Below are 21,442 nucleotides of genomic sequence, written 5' to 3'. Positions count from 1 at the left end.
TCAGTAGAATTTAACAACATGCCCCAAATCACTCCTACTACTTAGCCTTTAAAGAGTGATTGTTTCTCAAAGTCATTGATAAGCAGTATGCTTGTCGCTAAACAGAACAAGAAACTGATTAATAGTTCATGATACAAAAAATTATGACTTTTAAGTTTGTAGGTTATAAGGTAGGCAAGACCCAGAGCTGTGCTAGGATAGGGTGAGGGGGAGCAGGATAATAAATGTGCACAATCCATAGCTGATTATATTTTTGATTGTTAGTCTATCAATTCATTGTCAAGTTGTACTTTGTTTGCTTCACTCAAGAAAAGGCGATTTGAGAGATGGGAATAAAGATAATTTGGACGCACAGTGTTATGTTTTTTTGATGATCCCGCCTCCCAGAATTTATGAAGATGAGCTGGGAGAGGCATAATTTGGAAGACACAGTAGCTCAGGTTCTGGAGTCAGCTAATGTCTTTGTGGTGAATGAACCTAGCTTCTCAGCCTACCAGGCATAAATGTATTTTTCGTGGTTATAAAGTTAGTTCAAGTGTGTATGTGGAGCACTGGGGTAGAAAGAACAGGGAGAGAAAGACATCTACCATGGCAGTCCTGTCCTTTAAAGGGGAAGGACTCTGAAGGACTAGAAACAGGACTATTTCAGTTTTGTTTTTTTGTTTCTGTCCTGTTTCAGTTTTGTTTTCTAATTAACTGCTCAGATGGTTTGTGGGAGGGGTATAAGCACCACCAAATTCTTAAATGATGATGTTCCATTACAGCTTTACAGTGTTCGATGTAGGTATGTGAGTTTTTTATTGAGATATCTCATGCCAAGATACAACTCTTGTGTTTTATAAGAGATCAAATGCTGCTGTCTTCATACTCTCTTTTTTTTATAAAGACCAGTAGATGTTAATTCTGTTAACTGTATGTCTTAAGTAATGCAATCTATTTTCCTTTTACCTGTGGATTAAAATACATAAAAAATAGTATGAAAATACAAAAACTGAAATGTAATTGCTTTTGTAGAGGGTGCTGCATCAACCCACTTTATAATTATTATCCTTAAAATGTCAAATTTAAATATAATGTCTTTAAATTGCTTATTTCAGATATTAGAGCAAAAACTAAGAAGAAACTACAGTAAAAGGTTTTAAATGACTTAACTGTTTAAATTAGTAACACCACTGAATTTATTAAATTTTGATGTTTAGGCAGAAACAGCAGCATTGTATTTGGACTAAGAAATTACTTGCTGGCTTTGTCACCGTTGACATTAATTATTGATAGGGGTTTCAGAAATAGCGCATGTGCTGTCAGTGTTGGCTGTAATATAAGATAGGGACTGTGGTGATGCTAGAGGGATTATAGAGAGGGAAGCACCTGTAGCATTTGGAGTTACGTGCTTCTAATCATCAGACTTTTATTTTGTTGTACTAAATTCATATGAGTGATTAAAATAATGGCAAGATGAGTCGTCAGGCTTATTTCTATCGTGTCCCTCCACAGGAATTACATAGAAGAACCCAACTTCAGCCTGAGCCAGCAAAGACGAAGGCTCTTCAAACAGTTATTGAAATGAAGGTATGGTCTTCGCATGTTTTCCCATACGTTATTTTTGTAGCATGAACTCGTGTACTTCGTATGGCTGGGATGGAGTTACTTTTCCTCATAGCAGCTTGCATGGTGCTATGTTTTGAGTTTGGGACCAAAACAGTGTTAATAACACGCTGATGTTTTAGCTGTTGCTGAACAGTGCTTACACAGAGTGAAAGCTTTTTCAGTTTCTCACTCTGCTCCCTCCCAGCAAGTAGGTTGGGGGTAGACGTAAGGCTGGGAGGGAACGCAGCTGGGACAGCTGACCTGAATTGACCAAAGGGATATTCCATACCATATAATGTCATGCTCAGCAATAAAAATGATGGGATGACATTCAGAATTATGGCATTTGTCTTCCCAAGTAACTGTTACGTGTGATGAAGCCTCGCTTTCCTGGAAATAGCTAAGCATCTGCCTGCTGATGGGAAATAGTGAATGAATTCCATAATTTGCTTTGCTTGCATGCACAGCTTTGCTTTACATATTAAACTGGCTTTATCTTGACCCATGAGTTTTCTCACTTTTGCCCTTCTGATTCTCTTCCCCATCCTACTGAAGGGGAGTGAATGAGCAGCTGTGTGACACTTAGCTGCTTACCAGGGGTAACCCACAACACCTTGATTTATAACTTCTACTATTAAATCATTAAATGCTTCCTTTTACTTGTCAATTTATTTTGCTGTGAAGCTAGGAATAACTAGTATTTCTTTCTCTCAGTCTGTTTTCTTAATAAGACTTGATTAAAAGAATCAAGTGCAGCATTGCTGATTAATGAGAACTGAATATTACTTTTTAAAGAGACTTGGGGGCTTGGGGAGTGAAGTTTCAGGTGAGCCAAAGTAGGTGGAATAAACTGAAAAACAGAAACAAATACAAACTGTCCAAGGCTTATGTAGAATGTTTTTCTTTTTTATCTTTAAAAACAATACTTCTCTTGGTGGTTATTTCCTCATCATTTTACATCTAAACTAAGGCAAATACTCATTGCATCAGCAGAGAGATATGACAAAATGTGATGAAACTCCTATCTTAGTCCTGAATATAGTTTTCTCTTTTTGATAGATAATATTACTAAAGTGTTGTGGCTTTCCCCCCCACAATAACAAAAGATAATAATAGTTTAAAAAGTGAAAACTGCAATTTTTGCATAATTCTGAGTCTGGAATGTACATCTTTAAGAAAAATACCATGATACTTGACATAATTTGTGAGTTGGCAATGCTGCCTGAAATACATTAATGATGGTCTTTCATTTCAGTCTTAAAAGGAAGTGCAAATTAAAGGCCTCATTTTGCCAGTGACTTCTGTTATGAGCAAATTAGTTCAGCATGTCTGAACATTGTAGTAAATACACAGTTACAACAACAGCAAGACATTATAAATACAGTATCTGCCTTTTAATAGATAATAATTAGTTTGGATTATATGAGTAACAAAGACGGTACATCGATTTCACTATTCCATCATCTGATGGGTATTGCCTTGGACCTTCCCTGTTTATTCTAGAGCAGAGGTCTATGTATGAAATCTAAAATGTGTGGTTTTGCAGTAACTTGTTACCCTAAGTATATGGGAAAGTAGGATACTGGCTGAGAAACTTGTTTCTTTCTATTAATATTCAGAATTATAAATCTAAATGTTTTGAGATACAGAGATAGTGTGTTAGAATGATTTATGGTCTTCCACGTGGGTTATTAACACTGTAAAGGTTTTGTTGCAAAAAAATTTGAAATTCCTCTTCCTGTACTGAAAAGAACGGAGGTGGGACATGACACAAGAATGACACACGTGACTGTGGTTGCAGCCATTCTTGACAGTGTCTGTCCCTGAAGACAGTAAAGTCTTTCCTGTTTGTCTCCCAGGGAAGTTGGGTGTGGTATGATGTTCCACTTTTCAAAAATCTGATCTTTGTAGTGAGGGCTTTCATTTGTCATGGGTGAGGCTGTAATTGTGTTGCTGGAGTGTTCTGATGCAGAGCTGCTTTTTGGCTCTGAGGCACACAGTTCTTTCTTTCCCTATGAATACACACTCCTTTGGGGTTGCCCTGTTTAAAATAGGCCTAATATTGAAAATAAAAAGGGACAAATATAAGATGGTAAAATCCACATGATTAAACAGCAGTTTTCATTACAAGTTCCAGCTTTGGAATGTTTTCAAATAAATTTAAATTGTCTTAATCCAGACAGCATTTGTTTTGAAAAAAAAAAAGTGGAACATTTGTTTTGAATGATCAAGCATTGAAGCAATAATTTCCCTACAGTGTTGAGGGTGGAAGGAGGGAGAGGATTACCCTGTAATATGGCAGTCTGAGGCCATGCACTCCCCCATGCAGAGGCTCCAAGCAGTATACATTTCTCTGTACCACACCCACCCCCTTTCACCCCCTTGTGACATTAGCTTTTTTCTGAGTCCTCTCCATGGCTCCCCCAGGCTCTGCTAGGAGGCAGCTTTCCCTCCTTCGTAAATCCCTCTATTCTTTCCTGTGGTTTTCTTCTGTCCCTTGCCACTGCTGAATGATTTCTGTCCCTTTTCCCAGTCAGTCTTCCCTTTCATCCAATGAAGTATACCCATTGCTCCTACCTGTCATCTTTTATGTGAATTTTTTTTTGTCCTAAACAGCTTTTCTTCTGTGCTGTCCTGTCATGCTCTTCATTTCAGTCTGAAAACTTTGCAAGTAGTTGCCTTTTCTTATAGCAATTGTATTTTCTGCATAACTGTTTTCTCCTTGATGGGTGTTTATCTTCTGTATACTTATATAAAAAGAAAAGGGGGCAAACAAAAAAGATAGAAAATTCACATCCTATGTCTTGACTCTTGTTTCTATTGCTTTATTTGTCCCTTTTCAGATATCTATTGTCTTTTCACATGCATTGCACAGGCCTTTCTTTCCTAACTTTCTGGTTTTGCTTCTTAGACACGTTTACTTCCAAATGTCCCATGTCTTTTGCTTAGTCTTTTCCCTTACATTCTTTTCTCCTTGTTCCCTTGTCTGCAACAGACCTTCTCCAAAGTCTTTCTTTGTTCTGGAAAGCAGAGTCACAGGACAGGAGGAGGGCAGTACACTTGCTTTTCCTACAGGCTCCTGTTAACTCCCTCAAGCTCCCTTTTTTTTGAGACTTGCTTAATTACACTGTACACCTTGCTTTCAAGAGATTGTTTTGTTTTGTTCCTCCAGCCCTCCACCAGAGTTTTCTCTGAGATCCATTCTCTAGAAAGTGGGGTGTACTAGATATGCTGTCTCTATTCTGGGTTTAATAAAGGGGTAAAAGTTTTGAAGTGCACATCTGCTCAAAACAGCAAGTTACGTAATGGAGCTTATTGTGTTCAGAGAAGAGCCACCAGAATGTTAAAAAATATTACCAAACAATGAATGACTACGAGCTTAATTTTGTGTGATTTAACAAATAGGAAATGACAGAGCAAAGAGATTACAGTCTGTAGATACCTACCTGAGATATCTTCATTAAAAAAAAAAAAAAAAGTCCTCTCCAGTAATGAAATAAACATATTGTGAAATACAGTGTGTGGAAGCTAGAGGTAGCAAATGCACACTAAAATATGGTGTGTATATTTAACAGTATTCATGTAATTTTATGACATACAGGAAGCCAGTCTAGTTTTGTTGCAATGGTTGCTTCTGACTTTGTGGCTACAGATATATGTAATCAAACAGCATTTTTCCTCATGCCTAAATCTTTAAGTGTAGAATAAAGTTGGTACGTTGAGGTCCTTTCCTTTAATTGCAATTGCACCCACGCATACTTCTTTGCATATTGTGTGCTGACAAATGCCAGATCACTGATATCTTTGAATATTAGTGATATCCAAAGTTGATTAACACTGATTAATATAATAAAAAAGAGTAAAAGGAAACGCACTTTACATTTCATTCTTTCAATATGAAGTACTCCTGAGCACATGAATCAGGTCAAAAATGGCGCATCTCTTGAGGCCCCACCTGGAATATTGCATTCTGTTCTGTGGTCCCCAACATAAGAAAAACATGGACCTGTTGGAGCAGGTCCAGAGGAGGGCCACAAAAATGATCAGAGGGCTGGAGCACCTCTCCTGTGAGGAGAGGCTGAGAGAGTTGGGGTGGTTTATCCTGGAGAAGATAAGGGTCCTCAGAGACTTTCTTGTGGCCTTTCAATACTTAAAGGGGGCTTATAAGAAAGATGGGGACAAACCTTTTAGTAGGGTCTGTTGTGATAGGACAAGGGGTAATGGTTTTACGCTAAAAGAGGGTAGATTTAGGTTGGACATAAGGAAGAAATTTTTTATGATGAGGGTGGCGAAATACTGGAACAGGTTGCCTAGAGAAGGTGTGGATGCCCCATCCCTGGAAGTGTTCCGCATCAGGTTAGATGGGACTTTGAGCAACCTGATCTAGTGAAGGATGTCCCTGCCCATGGCAGAGGGGTTAGAATAGATGATCTTCAAAGGGCTCTTCCAACCCAAACCATTCTATGATTCTCTGATCTTGTTCAGACACTTCTGGGCTTAAACCAGTGATATTACTTAAGTGAGAAAATCAGAAATGAGTTGCCTAGAGATATGGCATAAAGCTCATTCTAAGTGTAGGGTATTGACCATCCTGAAATATAGCAACAAGAATTTAGAAGTCTTTAGAAATGGTAAGCTGTAAAGTAAATGAAAATATTTGTGGTTTACCTTACTTGCAGAAAGAGCCATCTTTATGTATTGATCCAGCTTTGATATTTCAGGTATGGGTTTGGTTCTAAAAAAGTGTGTAATGTGTGTTTGCGGTGCAACATACTGTTAAGATTGCATGAACTTTCACTTTCCCTTGTCTTCAAAAATAAACCTGAATATTCTCTGTATTAAATTGACAAAGTTAAAAAAAGTATGTAGTAAGAGTAGTCGTCTATGGTCTGTTGATAGCATGTGTGCCTATGTGCATTTAAATGCAAGTTTTATTAAATGTGAAGGTTCAAATATTTGCTTCTGATTGCTTGTTGAATGCCCTACGAGCAAGATTTTTCACAGACATAGTTTAAATTTATCAGGTATTTGAAATGATGTTGTAAGACAGACATTATTTACAAATGTTTGCCCCCCCCCGCCCCCCAAATGTTCAGGAAATGTACTGTAGCACTCTTGTTGTAAGGACTGGATATGTAAGATTCATGAAGCATTATTGTGGAAACTCGTTTGTAGAGTTAGTCTGCTTTCCATTGTGGAATATTATTTTCTTCAGCATCAGGACACATACCAATTGTTTCATGTTCCGAGAGAGATTTCTGCGAGGTCCAGCACAGAAATAGACCTAAACTCTCTCGCAGAATATCTGCAACACTGTTCTAATAAAGGAGATGAGGAAGAAGTATTGGTTACTGCTGGAAGGAGGGGATAGATTAGGGTGAGTACCCTGACCTATATCACAAATCCTGCTATATAATCTTATGTCTTTTAGCAGATTTAGAGCGCCTGACTGGAAAAATCCGCACAAATATTGCATTGTTGTAGAACTCAGAAGATGTTTATTAGTAACATTTAATACTAAGCTGCTTCCTTAATATTACTGCAAAGGAATCTTCTTAGTGATTCAACACAGACCCACGTAGTTTTTTAGAATGCTGCTAATGTGTATAAGTCGTAATGGTTTGAAGGAAATACTTGCATCTGTTCCTATTTCAGTTTCTGAAAGATTGCCAGACCCTGTGCCACAACAAGAGCTGGTTGAAAGTTTTCCAGTTGAAGTTTTCTGTGGGAAAATGCTGATTCAGCTGAATCAGAAGATTTTATGGGAGAGTGCCTATTCTTTCAAAACTTCTAGTGAAAGCAAAGCTATCTAACTTTCTATCCATCCTGTAAGCCAACCCAGCTCCCTTGTGGCAGTATCCATTGGGAGCTCTAGGCTGTCTGTATTATCTTTGACCTACCAGGTTCCTCACTTTCTAGCAGTTGTCCAGACAGGAAAACTTTCAGGTTCCTGGGCAAGCCAGCAGCCTGTCTGGTGTCTTTACAGAATTGCTGGTCCTGTATTGTTCATACATAAGGGAACAGTACCTTTGATTCCCTGAACAGTCTGTGAATGAAGGTGATGTCTGGCTTCTGTCTTGTCATCAATGATGTTTTTGATAAATTATTCTGAAATAGATTTTAGTCTTCAAAATTTGTGAAATTTTTGGCTTCTGTTCCCATAAAAAGTCAATACAAAACTGATAGTGACAATTTTTCTAGAGATAGGAAAACTAGTTTTTACACAGCTGTAATCACAGTATGCAGAGATTGATTAAAAATAAACTTTTCCTTGGAGAGTTGAAACTTGTTGTAATAAAGTAGAAGTACAGAAAATGCTTCCAAAAGTTGTTAGCTATTTCTCATAAAGCTTAAATGTTATTCTGTGATGTATAAACCTTCTACAGAGTGTAACAGGCTGTGCTGTAAATTTTTTCTGCCATGTTATATTTGCAAACATGTAAAATACAAATGAAGTACAAAAAGCCAGACTCTTAAATTAAGACTTAGCTGGAGAGATTTGATGAGGACTACTCCCAGATGAGATGCCATAACAGGTCATGTAGGTATTAATGTATTTCAGTGCAAAATCATTCTAAAGTGGAGTGAAGCTTAGGTTTTGCTTTTATCTTCAATAATAGGAGTAGAAAATTTCTAAAATGAAGTCTGATGGAGCAAGGTGACCTGAGTGTAGTATCTGTGAGTGCTACAATAATTTATTGTTGTGCATAAGCCATGGTAGCTTGAAAAATTCTTTTTTTTCTCTTTAAGTATTTTTATTTTCACACAATTTCTCCAAATGATAAGATTTAATGACAATTCTTCCCCTTTCCTTTTTCCATTCCATCTTAACTTTTTACTTTACTTCTTTTAAAAAAAAAAAAGGTTATGGAAAAATGTTTAGTCAACAGAACAGTTAACCTCTTAAAAATATTTATTTTCTGTTACGTGAAGTGCTGGTCATTTAATAGAAAGATTACTTGTTTTTTATGATCATTCATACAACCTTTGCTCTATGATATGAGTAATGCTGATTCCATGGACAAATATTAATAACATTTTTAGGATTCTGCTATTGGAAATCCATCATGTTAATAAAGTTACACTAACATACTAAGTAATTTAGGTTGCATTTTACCTGTAACTTGAGAAGTTGTTATTCAAAAAACCAACTCCATAATTATATTAGATATAGGCATATAACCTAAAAGCTGGTTGGATCCAGAATGGGTGGTGGTGGGGTGTGTGTGTGTGTGGTAGGCTTTTTGCTGTGGTAGGTTTTATTTTGTTTTTTTGTTTGTCTGTTTGTTTTTAAAGTTGCTCCTTTGTGTTTTTTTAATTGATTTTTTCTTTGTGGAATAGTCTTTCTCTTTGAACATACCCTTCAAGTAAGGAAAATACTGACTGCTGTTTAATATTAGCATCAGCATTTCAGTATCAAGTACTTTTCCAGAAAAGAAACAGCTAGTGAGGTAAAAGATAAGAAACAGCAAGTTTTGCATTCCAAGAATATTTTTTTTCCCTTTGCACTCTGGCACTTTTTTCTCTTTTGGCTGGAGCTCCTTTTCTGAAAGGGGATGCAGTTAATTTGGAAACTTGTAAGATGCACAAAGGGGTTTGGTATCCCCCTCTAAAGTGCATTACTTTGCCTATATGGCATGAAAGTATGTTTGCTGTCATGGAAGACAGCTCTCCTCGACTTCTATTTTAAATTCCTTTGTCTCAAGATTTCATATTGAAAATTTTTACATCCTTTTACATCACTGAGCTCTTGTCTGGATTAAAACACACTGAAAAACTCTTCAGACAGGAAGGACAGCATATTTGCATAGTTGTACAACCCAGAAATGTATCTGCCAGTGAAAACTGGTGTATCATAGTGTGATGCAAGTGAATGAATTTGTATTCAGCAGCAGGCTAGTTGTATTTTTCCCATTTTCACAATGTTAGCAGTAGGCAAAATTTGACAAGTCGTTCCCCCCCCCCCCCCAATCATCTTATGACAGTGTTTTTTGGTGGTTTTTTTTGGTGGTTGTTTTGTTTTGTTTTGTTTTTCCTTAAGTGAAAACTTGTATTCTGGACTTTTTAAGTACCTGTAAGGGAGCTGACTGTATTAGGTTTCTGATTCACACAAAAATTTCCTGCTTATGTTGTATGACTGTAAGCAAGTGCATATCCTGCTGTTCATTTAAAGCTATTGTCTTTGTATGGTTGTACTTGTATATATGTACCTATATCAGTATATTGTTATTAATTTACTGTGGTTCTGATTGTGTGATTGCACAAAGCTGTTTAGTGAGGGCATGATCTTTCACAGAAGAAATGTGCTTTTACTCTGCTAATTTTCAACTAACTTTTGAATGAGATTATTTCAGTGTTCTACTCCTTGCTACAGTCATAATATCATGATTTTCTGATGTTTTCAGCAGAACAGGGTTTGAATTGAAAATTTATTTACATATGAGTAAAAGGAATTAGATCTAATAAAGACTTGTAAATTTAAATTTTTTACATTACTTTGGTTATGAAAAATGCAGCTGGCTATTTGTGGAAGAGAAAAGCCAAGAAAGAAGCACTGAAGTCAGTCCTCTTTTGGGAAACACATCCATCTACTTCTACAATTAATTATATTGCAAAGCCAGTTGTGATTAATTATTAAGGCATTAATTATTAAGGGTGCTAAAGATCTTAATACAGTTTGCTAGTGAAATGCTGAACATATTTCAGTGGTGTCAGACATTCAGGCTTAAGATCACTGTACTACAATTACTGTGGGAGTAATAACAGAGAATATTCTTTCTTATTCTTATTTTGGAATTCATGAATATTTGCCTGCAGTATATTGTATCTCATGATTGCAAAGCCCAGATGAAGAGAGAGAATCAGGGCTTTATCCTGCCAGATCTTGAAAAACCTCCAGAGATGACAACACCACCTCTCCGGGCTACCATTTCCAATGCTTATACTCAAAATATAACACTTGTAGATAATGCAAGGCTACTTTCAGGTCCCCCTTGAAGCCGTTTCTTCTCTAGGCTGAACAAGCCCACTTTCTTCTGCCTCTTCTTAGAGGGCAAGTGCTCCAGCACCCCTGCCCTCTTGATGTCCCCCTGCTGAACTCATTCAAGTTCATCAAGTCTGTCTTGTACTGCAGGGCTTAAAACTGGATACAATACTCTAGGCGAAGTCTAACTAATGCTGAGTAGAAGGCGACACTATCTTCCCTTGATCTACTTACTGGCTATGTTCATGTTAATACAGCCCAGGATGCTGTTTGCCGCCTTTGTTGCCAGGTCACAGTCCTGGCTCTTGTTAAGCTTGCTGTCCAACAAGATCCTCAAGTCTTTTTCGGCAGAGCTGCTCCCCACGGAGTTGGTCCTGCCTGATAGGGCTGCAGGGGCTTCTTTCTTCCTGGGTACAGGATTTTGCTTTCGTCTTCTGTCGGATTTCCTAAGGTTCTTGTCTGCCCGTTCGTCTAGTCTGTCAAGGTCCCTTTGGATAGCAGCCCTGCCCTTGAGCATATTGACTGGTCTCCCAGCTTGGTGTAATTTACAGGCCTTGTGAGCAGGCACTCTTGTCACCTCTTTCAGGTCACTGATAAAGATATTAAACAAGACAGGTCCCAGTATGGACCCCAGGGTACTCTTGTTATTGGCTTCCAGGTAGAGCACAACCTATTAACCACTACCCTCTAAGCTTGATCATAGAACTACTTTTTTACCTTGCTAGTTGTCTACCTATCCAGACCATAATGTCTTAACTTGGATACAGAAATATGGGAGACAGTGTCCAAAGCCTTGCTAAAGTTGAGGTAAATGACACCCACTGTTCTTTCTTCATCTACAAATCTAATCATTTTATCACAGAAGGTAATTGGGTTGGTCAGGCATGATTTACTGTTTGAAAATCCCCCCTGACTGTTCCCAATTACCTTCTCCTTCATGTGATCAAGTATGTTGTTCAAGAAGACTTCACTATAATATTCCCTGGGAACAACATGAGGCTGTCAAGCCTGTAGTTTCCTGGTTTGTTCTTTTGGTCTCTTCTTGACAATGAGTGCAACATTTGCCTTCCTCTAGTTGTCAAGGATGTCCCCCACTTTCCATGATTTTTTGAGGATGCTAGAGAGTGGGCTTGCAAGGACATCAGCCAGTTGTCTCGACACCCTTGGATGCAGCCTGTTGAGTCCCATAGGTTTGTATGGGTTGAGTTCTCACAAGTAAGCCCTGCCTGAGTACTCACTATTGATAGTCCTCTTGCTTGAACCCTTTCATAAAGCACAGAGGCCTGAGAGACCTTGTCATTGAAGACTAAGGCAAATACTTGTATCCTACATAGTTCAGATTAACTTGAATTTAAGCTCAATTGCTCTGACTTTATGAAGAAGGTGTGGATATATTATTTCTATGCAGACCTTCTAATTGGCTCAATCTGTTCTATGATTTATCAAATGAACTATTTTGTGACAGCTTACTTTTCTAGGCAAACTGTCTCTGTATCCTAAATACTTTCATTAATGGAGATATATGGGAAAGCTCTTTGTGTGGTTCATTGAGCGTGTTCATGTGACATTATTTTGCAGAGAAGCTGTGAAGTTCTAATGCTAATTTTGGTGGGACTCTTTCACCATGCACAGGTAGAATCCTCTCACACAGCTCTTATAGTGTGAATTATTGGTTTTGACTCACTAATAATGGAAAAGATGTCGTCCAATAAGTTTTTATTTACCTTACAAAAGAATAGTGTTATTAACTACAGTAAATATGATTCTTTGGGATGTGTTGTCCCACACAGGAATAGGATTGGCTGAGAATAAGTGTTCTTTATTTCTGTAGTTGAAGGCATAAAGGATATTCAGGATATTCTGCTCAGGGACTCTAGTCAGAAGTATCTGTATGCACTCCAGCATGTTTGGTGAAAGAGCATCATCTTCTGAGAGAAAAATCTCGAAGTACCACAGTTACTGTAAATTAAGTCATGTTATTACTTTATTTTTAAGTAGAATTTCTCTGGGAGTGAAAATTATGAGGAAAATACAAACTTTGATTTCATATTATGAATACTTATCCTGTCAGATCTTGGAAAAACTCCAGGATTTCAGACTATGAATATTTTTATTTGTTTATGAACAGCTTGTTGTAGTGCAAAGTAAATAGTTAAAAGCTTTCCCATTCAAAAACCTCTATTAATTTAACTTACGTAAGAAATAAGAAAATAATAAAAGAAAATTTCTCTCAGCCTGAGACTTATTATAGCATGCCATCTAAATGACATTGTTTAGTCCTTATATAGCTTTGATTCCATACAGATTTGCAACAGTGGTTACTAAAACTCAATCTGAGTTTCATTTTTATTTTAGTACCAAAAGTTCAGATGCTTTTTGGAACTTTGTCCTAACTGTCCTGTGTCCTAAATTTCTAGATTTGCATAGCTGTATTATGAAAGAAGGTGTTACAGGAGTTCTGGTTTTGCTTGCTTTTAGGCAGCCTAGTACTGGTGTACTCTTAGAACTCAGGAAAATAAAACTAATTTTGAAAAAAGAACCAGAAACAAAGTTGTAGTTGAGCAGAGCGATTCAAGCTTAGCTGATCCCGGTTAAAGGATCAATTAAATTTGTATTTTTTTTCCCCCAAATTATCTTTCTAGGTCAATATCCTGATCTTACTGAATCAAAGTTGGGATTTTTTTTCACTGACCTCTGTGGAACAAGAACTTCACCCTGATCTCTGATTTTTGATGGGTGGTTGCTCCTTCACGTTCTTGAACTGATTGTCTGGCCATCTGAATCACAATGTTCTCAATTTCTTAATAAATGTCTGCAAACAGGGCCGAAAGCAGATTTCCTAATAAGTCATTTTGCAATGCACTTTTAAACAGAAAATTATGTGAGAAGTTTGTGTAATCACTTTTTAAAAATTTGACTCTCACTGAAGAGATTTAGTAAATTTTCAAATGACTGGCAACAACAAAAAATCAGTGGATGTTTTCAGTGCTGTACTGGCACAAGTGGCAGCCATTGGCTGTGATGTAGAAATTTTTTAGTGGTTGTGGTTTTGTTTATTTTGGGGCTCATAATAAAAAGTGCTAAATCCCTTCTTAGCGAAGTGGCTGCATTAGTAGAGGAAAAGGATATGAGGAGACAACCTTTTTTTCCCTCTTGACAGCAGGCAGAACTCTATGGAAATAGGGAAACTCAGCCTCAAGCTGAGTCACATAATGAAGTGGCCTGTCATCCTGCAGTGGTGATGTACTGGCCTCCCTGTGCTAAACTTTGTGTTTAACAGCTTGGAAGAATAGCCAGGTCTAGATGGTTAGCAAAGCAAACAAGGTATGTTATCACGTACACGTGGAAAATAGGGCATCTTCCATTCTCCCTTCATCCCTAACTGTGTAGGAATGAAGACAGAGTTTTGACCAGAATGTATTCTCCACAGACTACGCAACAGAACATACCATTGCACATTTTTTTTGTGGTGGTGAAAGAGGTCTAAATTCTGCACTACTTTAAGCCAAAATCAATAGAATTACTCTTGGTTTATGGCAGTATGTGCAATCTGTATTTGTACCATCTATTTTTGCTATCTTATTTGATGTTCATGCAAGTACAGATATACTTCTGTTATGCTTTAATATAAGTTTTGTATCATTTTCAATACTCTTTTACTTAGGATACAAAAATAGCTTCACTTGAGCGCAATATAAGAGATCTTGAAGATGAAATACAGATGTTAAAGACAAATGGAGTTCTGAATACAGAGGACCGAGAAGAAGAAATCAAACAAATAGAAGTTTACAAGAGTCACTCAAAGTTCATGAAAAATAAGGTAAGGTCTATTAATAAAATAACTTAATGCTGTTTAAATAATCGAAACAAAAGTTTTAACTTGACCCTTTTCAACACGAGCAGCTCTCTGCATGTCATCTTTTGGTAAATCTCTACTATGCAATACTCGGTAGCTATGGAGGAGTGAAGTATTTTGGATATATAAAAATGTGTTCATGTTTTGACTTAGGAAGAGCTAAGGAAGAGGCTATTTCAACACTTTTGCAGACACTACTACAACCCTGAGTCTATACCATGTTCCCTTTTCCCTTTCTTGTGTATGTTGTTTTAATGTTGGCTTTCTGAATTAGTTCATAATTTTGACTTGCACCATTTTGGCACAACTTTAATTGTTCATTTTTTTTTCTTTTTTTTTGATGGTAGTTTTACAGTAAGGGCTGCTGTTCCATAGATGATGCCAAATTGTAATCTTCTAGTATTTTAAAGACTTGCGATTTGATGACTTTGTTCTTGCAGAGTGCCTTTCATTTTAAATTATTGTACATAGATAATTATGAGTTGACCACAAGCAGATAGTAAATGTGTAGTGATGTAACACATTTCCTGGTATCAAGCTCACAAAACAGTATTGCTTGTTCATTGTTTTAAAATACATCAGAAGTAAAGCTTGAAGTCTAAATTGTCCCAGATGGCCTTTTACATCCTTTTGTTTTGATGTGCTCAGCTACTGTCTAGTTAAAGATGAGCACTCCAAATAGTCTTTCTTGTGAGTTCTAATATTACTTTTCTGATATTTTTATAATTGCCTTAAAAATTGTAATAAATATATATAGCATTACAGTTTGTGCTGGTTTATTCCCAGCTCTCTACCTTAAATGTGTTTTGTTTATGAAGTGATAAAATGCTGAATTAAAGTACTTGATAAAAAGAAAAAAAAAATGTTTGAAATTATGGAGACTGAAGCTGATGCTCCCTTTCTTATATAAATAATTTCAGGTTTTGGAAATAGCTTTTTTTATATATATATTATTTACAAGCTAAACTAAGATGGGGCGAAACAAGTCACAGCAGCCTGAAGTGGAAAACCTGGAGGAAAGGCAGCCATCTCATCTCTTGCAGTGGTGTTAAAAATTTGACCATAATTCCAGAATAAAATCTAGGCAAACAGCTTTAGTAGTCATGATTATTATGAAATCTTACTTTATTTTAAAAGTCTTTCCATCCTAGTTGTTTGTTCTTACTCTGTTTAATATTTAGGGGGTTTTGTGTATGTGGAACTTGTGTATATGAAGTTCTAAGGAACTGAGATGGATTGATTCACTTTTTCTGAAATGTGTACTTGCAGCTCCGACAAAAACTGCTTGAGGAGGAGCTGGTACTATTACCTCTCTAGAGGCCACGAGAACAAAAAAAGTAGGAGTTAATTGGCTTGAAGCATAGTTCTCTGCCTACCATTGTGTGTCGATGATGAAAATACTTAGCAATGTTGTTTAAGTGCAAAGTTTGCAATATTGGGTAGATAAATACCATTACCACTCTCTTCAGAGTTGGGCAAGCTAAGATTCAGAGAAAGTATGCAGCTTGTCTATGGTCAGAGAATGAAACGGTGTCAGCACCTTCTGGAGAATCAGAGTTCTCTGATTTTCTGTTTTCTTGTGTAAATTAGACCTTCGTTGTCTTCTTGACAAGATGCTTTTACTTTGTCTGAATTCCACAGTGAGTGTAGGAGTAAGAAAATTCACCACTGTGTAGCATTGGATCCTGAAGATTTTCCATCAGAAGAGCTGTTACTGTCTCCCAGTTTGGAAACCGTAGTATCTTGTAAACTACATCACAGGAAATGCTGGTGTCTTGGGACACTGGGTAATATTTTTATCTTCTCCTGGGGGTTTGTGCTACAGAAGAAATGGAAGTGTTATTGTCCGTGTAGAATTAATTCAGATTTAGTAAAAAATAAATAAATAAATAAAAAAATAATCAAAGAATATATTTATTCTGTTGAAAAAAGTAGCTCTTAAGCTACTGAAAGGTGACTAAAGTTCCTAAGTAGCATTATGATCAGGAAAATTATTCTGGCTATTTAAACATAATTAATTTCAAAGCAATTCAGCTTTAGTAATTTACAGCAAAACTCTTAATGCATCTCAGCAAATCTATTGATATAAAAATAATTTACAAAGCCTAGTATTTTGTTAACAAACTTCTGATGTTTTTGAGAGGAAAAGCTTCAGTATCTTTCTGTGGCACAGAAAGCAGACAAATGAGAAGACTATTAAACATGTCTTGTTTTGCTACAATCTTCTGATCTTTGACAAATGCCACATTCTGATGAAACTTTGTCTGTTTTCTTTCACCGGTTCTTTTCTTCCACTTAATATCTTCTGCTGCAAGTCTCAATTTTATTTTTATCATTCATCTGAGAATTTTTTATATTTTTTATATAGCTGTCAGCAAACAGATATTATTATACCTGATCTGTTGAACCTGAGATTGTTGATAAATTCTGATAAACAGAAGTCTTGATTGATGGCAAAGAGCAGAACAAAACTCTTCTCACAGTTAACATCTTAGGAGCTATATAGCTCTTAATACTTCACATTTATTCTTGACGTATAACTTGTTTTAAATCTGTTCTTGATTGAAATAAATGTGAAGGTATTAAATGGAGGCCAGTGGTGAATATTATTTATTGTACGTGTGTGGCAGAGAATGTTGGGAAGTGTTCCTTGTTTTAACTAATTCTTAATAATATTCACTCCTTCCAAATATATAGGCTTTAATTTTGACTTGCAGTTAAATAGAAGTTGTAGAAATGAGAAAGAAAACTTGCTTAGATTTTTTTTTTCTTGCCCACTTGACGAGGAATCTCCTTGCTCTGTTTTTGAAGGGACAAAAATTGCCATCACTCATATAGAAATTGTCAAAACAAGTCTTAAAGTTTTCCTGACTAAGGGATATGAAGCTTCAAATATCTTCATTAAAGATATGAAGAAAACATATAGGATGGTATGCATTTTTAAAATAATTTCTGCTTTGCAAGACTTCCTTCTCTTACTAGGGTTCATCCTTTGGCTAGCAGCCAGATATTTAAAGAAACAGGTGTGAGTTTGCACTCTGGAACTCAGGTAGTTCTTTGAGTATTAGAACTCTCATGCTATCGACAGGAATGAGTATGAAAATCTAGTGATAGTTTAGTACAACTTCAGCAAATTACTGTTAAGATGAGTTTTAAGAATTGATTAGGCTGTAACAAGGTGCTCTGTAATTAATGTCTGTATACAAGAACTTTGAAGTATGAAGGAAGCATGCAAGTCCTGGGTCATCCTGTAGAAGAAATATACAGGAAAAGAACTACAGCATATTTTTGTGGATAGGTCTGGAAATATGATAAATACTTGAAAAACAGACCTTGACCAATAATAACCTGTAGAATCTACAGATAGGCTTGTAGAGTCTACTGTATACAGCCACTTAATTTGCATTGCTACCGTTCTTCCTTTACTTAAATCCTTCACTTTAAAAATCATTTGTCATTTGTCACATAAGACCAGATCCTTATGATGCATAAATCAGCATAGTTTCATGTAATGGAATTATTTACTTAATGATTTAGCCCATTAATTTAAATATGCAGTATTCAGGGGAAAAGCTCTGACTGTTTTATTTTGTTTTCCTTGTTTTCCCAGTTACTCTGTGTAATGTCGTGTGAGAATCTGGTGTATAAAAATAATTTAAGAAAAAGGATAATGGTTTTCTGGAAATGCTACTATCTAAGGAACTGAAATTATGGAAAGTGACAGCATCAGAAATTGAGAAGTAAGACAGAGAAACTAGGGTTTCAGGAAAGGAGGTGAAGCAAGATATTGGGCAATGTTGAAAAAGTGGTGACAGGTAAATTACACATATGAAACATGTGGGAAGGTCAGGATCAGAGGACAAACTTGGAGTTCGTTAGATGCAACAGCACTTATACCCAGACATGTAGGTTATCTTCACTGTAGTCTTTATAAAGTACAAAAGTGTTTTTTGCCTTCGTTGGTTTTGTACTGAGATCGGGAGATCTCCTTGAATCATAACTGTTGGTATTCCATACCACTTAAGATATAGCAAAGTGAAAATGTTTGCACATCTGCTAGAGGCAGAAATTTGTTTCATACTCTGTTTAATTTTTTTTTTTACACACTAATAGATAATGCAGAATTTTAAAAAAGCAAATATACCCAGGTCTAAAAATTTCTGTTAAAAAGTTATGTGGTTTCTCGTTATGCCTTTGATATTTTTGATACTTATTTTTTTAAAAATTGAAGTTTTAGTACATTTTAACCATTATACTTTATTTTAATAAAACACCAGCCAAAAGCGTAATTATTCAACACATTTGTGGGTTTGTTTGGGGTTTTTTTTTTGTTTGTTGTTGTTTTTTTAAATTATTTTTTAATTTTATTTGAGAGGTCTAACACATTTTTAAACTCCTGGCAATTTGTAGGTCTTGTAGCCAGAACTTTATACTAAACAGATTCTGTTTCAGAAACACAAAGAACATACCTCCCATGAAAATGAAGCTTTTTTGTTGTTGATTATTTCTCAGGGTGTGGGTTGTGTCATGGAAAAAAGCAGGAAGAATTTCTACAGGAGATTAAGCGTCTGTGATGTTCACATGGGTCTCATAAAACATGTGATGTAATTCAGATTGGCTGCAGATCTACGTTTTGTCTTTATATTTCGTAGACAGATTTTCCCATTGTTCATTTTGTATACATTTTTGTCTTGGTTGCCATACTTGCTTACATATTCTGGCAAGGGGTGGAGGAAGGTGGTTTACTTTCAAGAGAAAATTTTCTCTAGCAGTTTAACTGTACTCTTACATTTTCTTGAAATCTGGGTTTTTTTGTATGCTCCTTTTCTTATTTTGATATTTTCAGACTGTGAAGGTGATTGCTTTTAGTGCCCGTATAGATTCTTGATTTTATACAGTAGCTCAGGCGTGGCTAGACAAGTACCTTAACCAGGTAGACAAACATACTGATATTTATAAAGAGAAATTAGGAATAAATATGTTAAGATGTGCATATGGACTATAGTTGGAAGAAACATCTTTTAAATTTAATTTTTAAGAATATACTTGCAATGTAAAACAAAATAGAAATATTTTGATCAGCAGTAAATGTTTTCAGTGACTGTGCCATACAATATTGAATCTGTGAAATATTTTAGTATGTGCATCTTTAGGATTTGGTTGAGTAGGGTCAGCCTGTGGATACATATTCTTTTTTTCCTGGGGATCTTTGTATCACCTTCCATCTAGCCCTTCTAGATTTCTTGTATCCCAAATGTCTGTTGGGATGCAGCTGATGGGAAAGAATGGAAAGAGCTCTTCTAGCACTTCTCCGGTTGTTGCAGGATTGAAACTTGAATTTTAAAGAAAAAATTTAGGCCTTACAGTCATCAAAAAACTTTCCAAATGTAAAGGAAGTATGGTTTCTCTGAGTTATGCAGATGCACTGAGGCATTTTATTTCAAATAATCCTCATGAGATGATGTATCTGAACTCATCTGGTGACCAGTGTTATTTCACAGGACGTTAAGAAGAATAGTTATGTCACCTAATTCACCATCCTTTAGCATCATTCTGTGTATTGTCCAGTGCTTTGTTCAGCTTCATATATTCTAAATCCACCACACTTTTGCATTCTGTGGCTACCCCTCCCATTTATCATTGTGGAAAGGGAAGAATAATCACAATTCCATGACATTTACTGACGAACCTTAAATTCACTTAAATTCAGAAGCTCCGTCTTAGTGACTGGGTTTCTGGTGTTTACCCTAGGATACACTTTTACAATCTCGCAGACCTTTCACTCTGTGGAATTTTTTATAACGTTTTCCCCAGACTTCTCTTAAGTTAATCTCTTTGGCTTGGCTTTCCTAGTACCTGAGAATTCCATATGAACTGCCAGGGAGGAAAAAAGGAGGTGGGGATGGTGGGCAGCAATACATTTACAAGAAGGTGGGCAGCAACACATTTACAAGGTTAAAATTCCACTTCTCTGTTTTTCTCTCCTTACTAAGATGCCTGCTTTTCCTTATCAGTCTCCTAAAAAACCTTGATGTGCTCTGGCCAATCATAAATCACAAGAATCACGCTGTTGGAAGGAATAGGCTATTGGATTGAGTTTATACTTTTATGAACACTTTTTTTCCTATGCATTTTTGCTGTCCTGCCAGACTTGCCTCACACAGGATAAATTCCTTTGAACTTAAGTGAGGTCCATGGTGAATTTATAGGCCAAATCATCATGTATAATCTTTAAGAGTTTCCTTTTAACTTCTGCAACAGCAGGGCAATCATTCTTAAGACAGGGTACATTAAATAACAAGAAACTCAACTGAAGTTGTGTGTGTAAAAAGTCTGAATCTTCATTCTCTTCCAGAATTTACAGGTGTCTGAGTTGTTATATCATGGTCATTCACACTTTTTGGATTTCAAGTGCAACTATGAATTTGAAATTAAATTAATGATCTAACCTTTCCCCCCCCCCCCCCCCCATTACAGATTGACCAACTGAAACAAGAACTCTCAAAGAAAGAATCAGAACTTCTTGCCTTACAAACTAAGCTTGAAACCCTTAGCAATCAGAATTCAGATTGCAAGCAACACATTGAAGTGCTTAAAGAGTCACTTACTGCCAAAGAACAGAGAGCTGCCATACTTCAGACAGAGGTATTGTATCTTCTAATCATAAAATGCAATAGGAATATTTAGTTAATAGCATGTGTCAATGTGATGATGTGTTTGTTGCGAGTCTGTGTAAAAGGCAATTTGTTAAAGAATAGTGAAATAATTTAAAACCCTTTAAATGCCAATATATTTGGTATATATTTTTTGGTAGTACACCAGCTCTTATTCTAGAATTTTTTTAGAAGCACCTGTGATTTCATTTTAAGAAAATGTTTGTGCCTAATTCTCATTGGCTTCAATGCATTGAGTTGGGCCTTAATGACTTGATTGTTGTGATTTCATTCCTTGTTTCTTCATCTGTTAGTTGACTGAGTTTTCCCTTTGGTTGCTCTGGCTTGATGCTTCTTTACTAC

General features: G+C 36.3%; 1 protein-coding gene across 1 annotated transcript in view; it reads left to right on the top strand.

Moving 5' to 3' along the window:
* Positions 1–21,442, top strand: part of ERC2 (ELKS/RAB6-interacting/CAST family member 2) — a 527,385-nt gene that overhangs the window by 123,546 nt on the left and 382,397 nt on the right. The window contains exons 4-6 of the mRNA XM_049826970.1: positions 1,495–1,569; positions 14,235–14,390; positions 20,904–21,071. Of these exons, the coding sequence (XP_049682927.1) occupies positions 1,495–1,569; positions 14,235–14,390; positions 20,904–21,071 (399 nt within the window). The remainder of the gene's footprint in view (positions 1–1,494; positions 1,570–14,234; positions 14,391–20,903; positions 21,072–21,442) is intronic.

Source organism: Accipiter gentilis, chromosome 23 (assembly GCF_929443795.1).
Source record: "Accipiter gentilis chromosome 23, bAccGen1.1, whole genome shotgun sequence".
Classification (NCBI taxonomy): domain Eukaryota; kingdom Metazoa; phylum Chordata; class Aves; order Accipitriformes; family Accipitridae; genus Astur; species Astur gentilis.
Note: the sequence above shows the minus strand (reverse complement) of the source record. Positions and strands in the feature narration are given on the sequence as shown.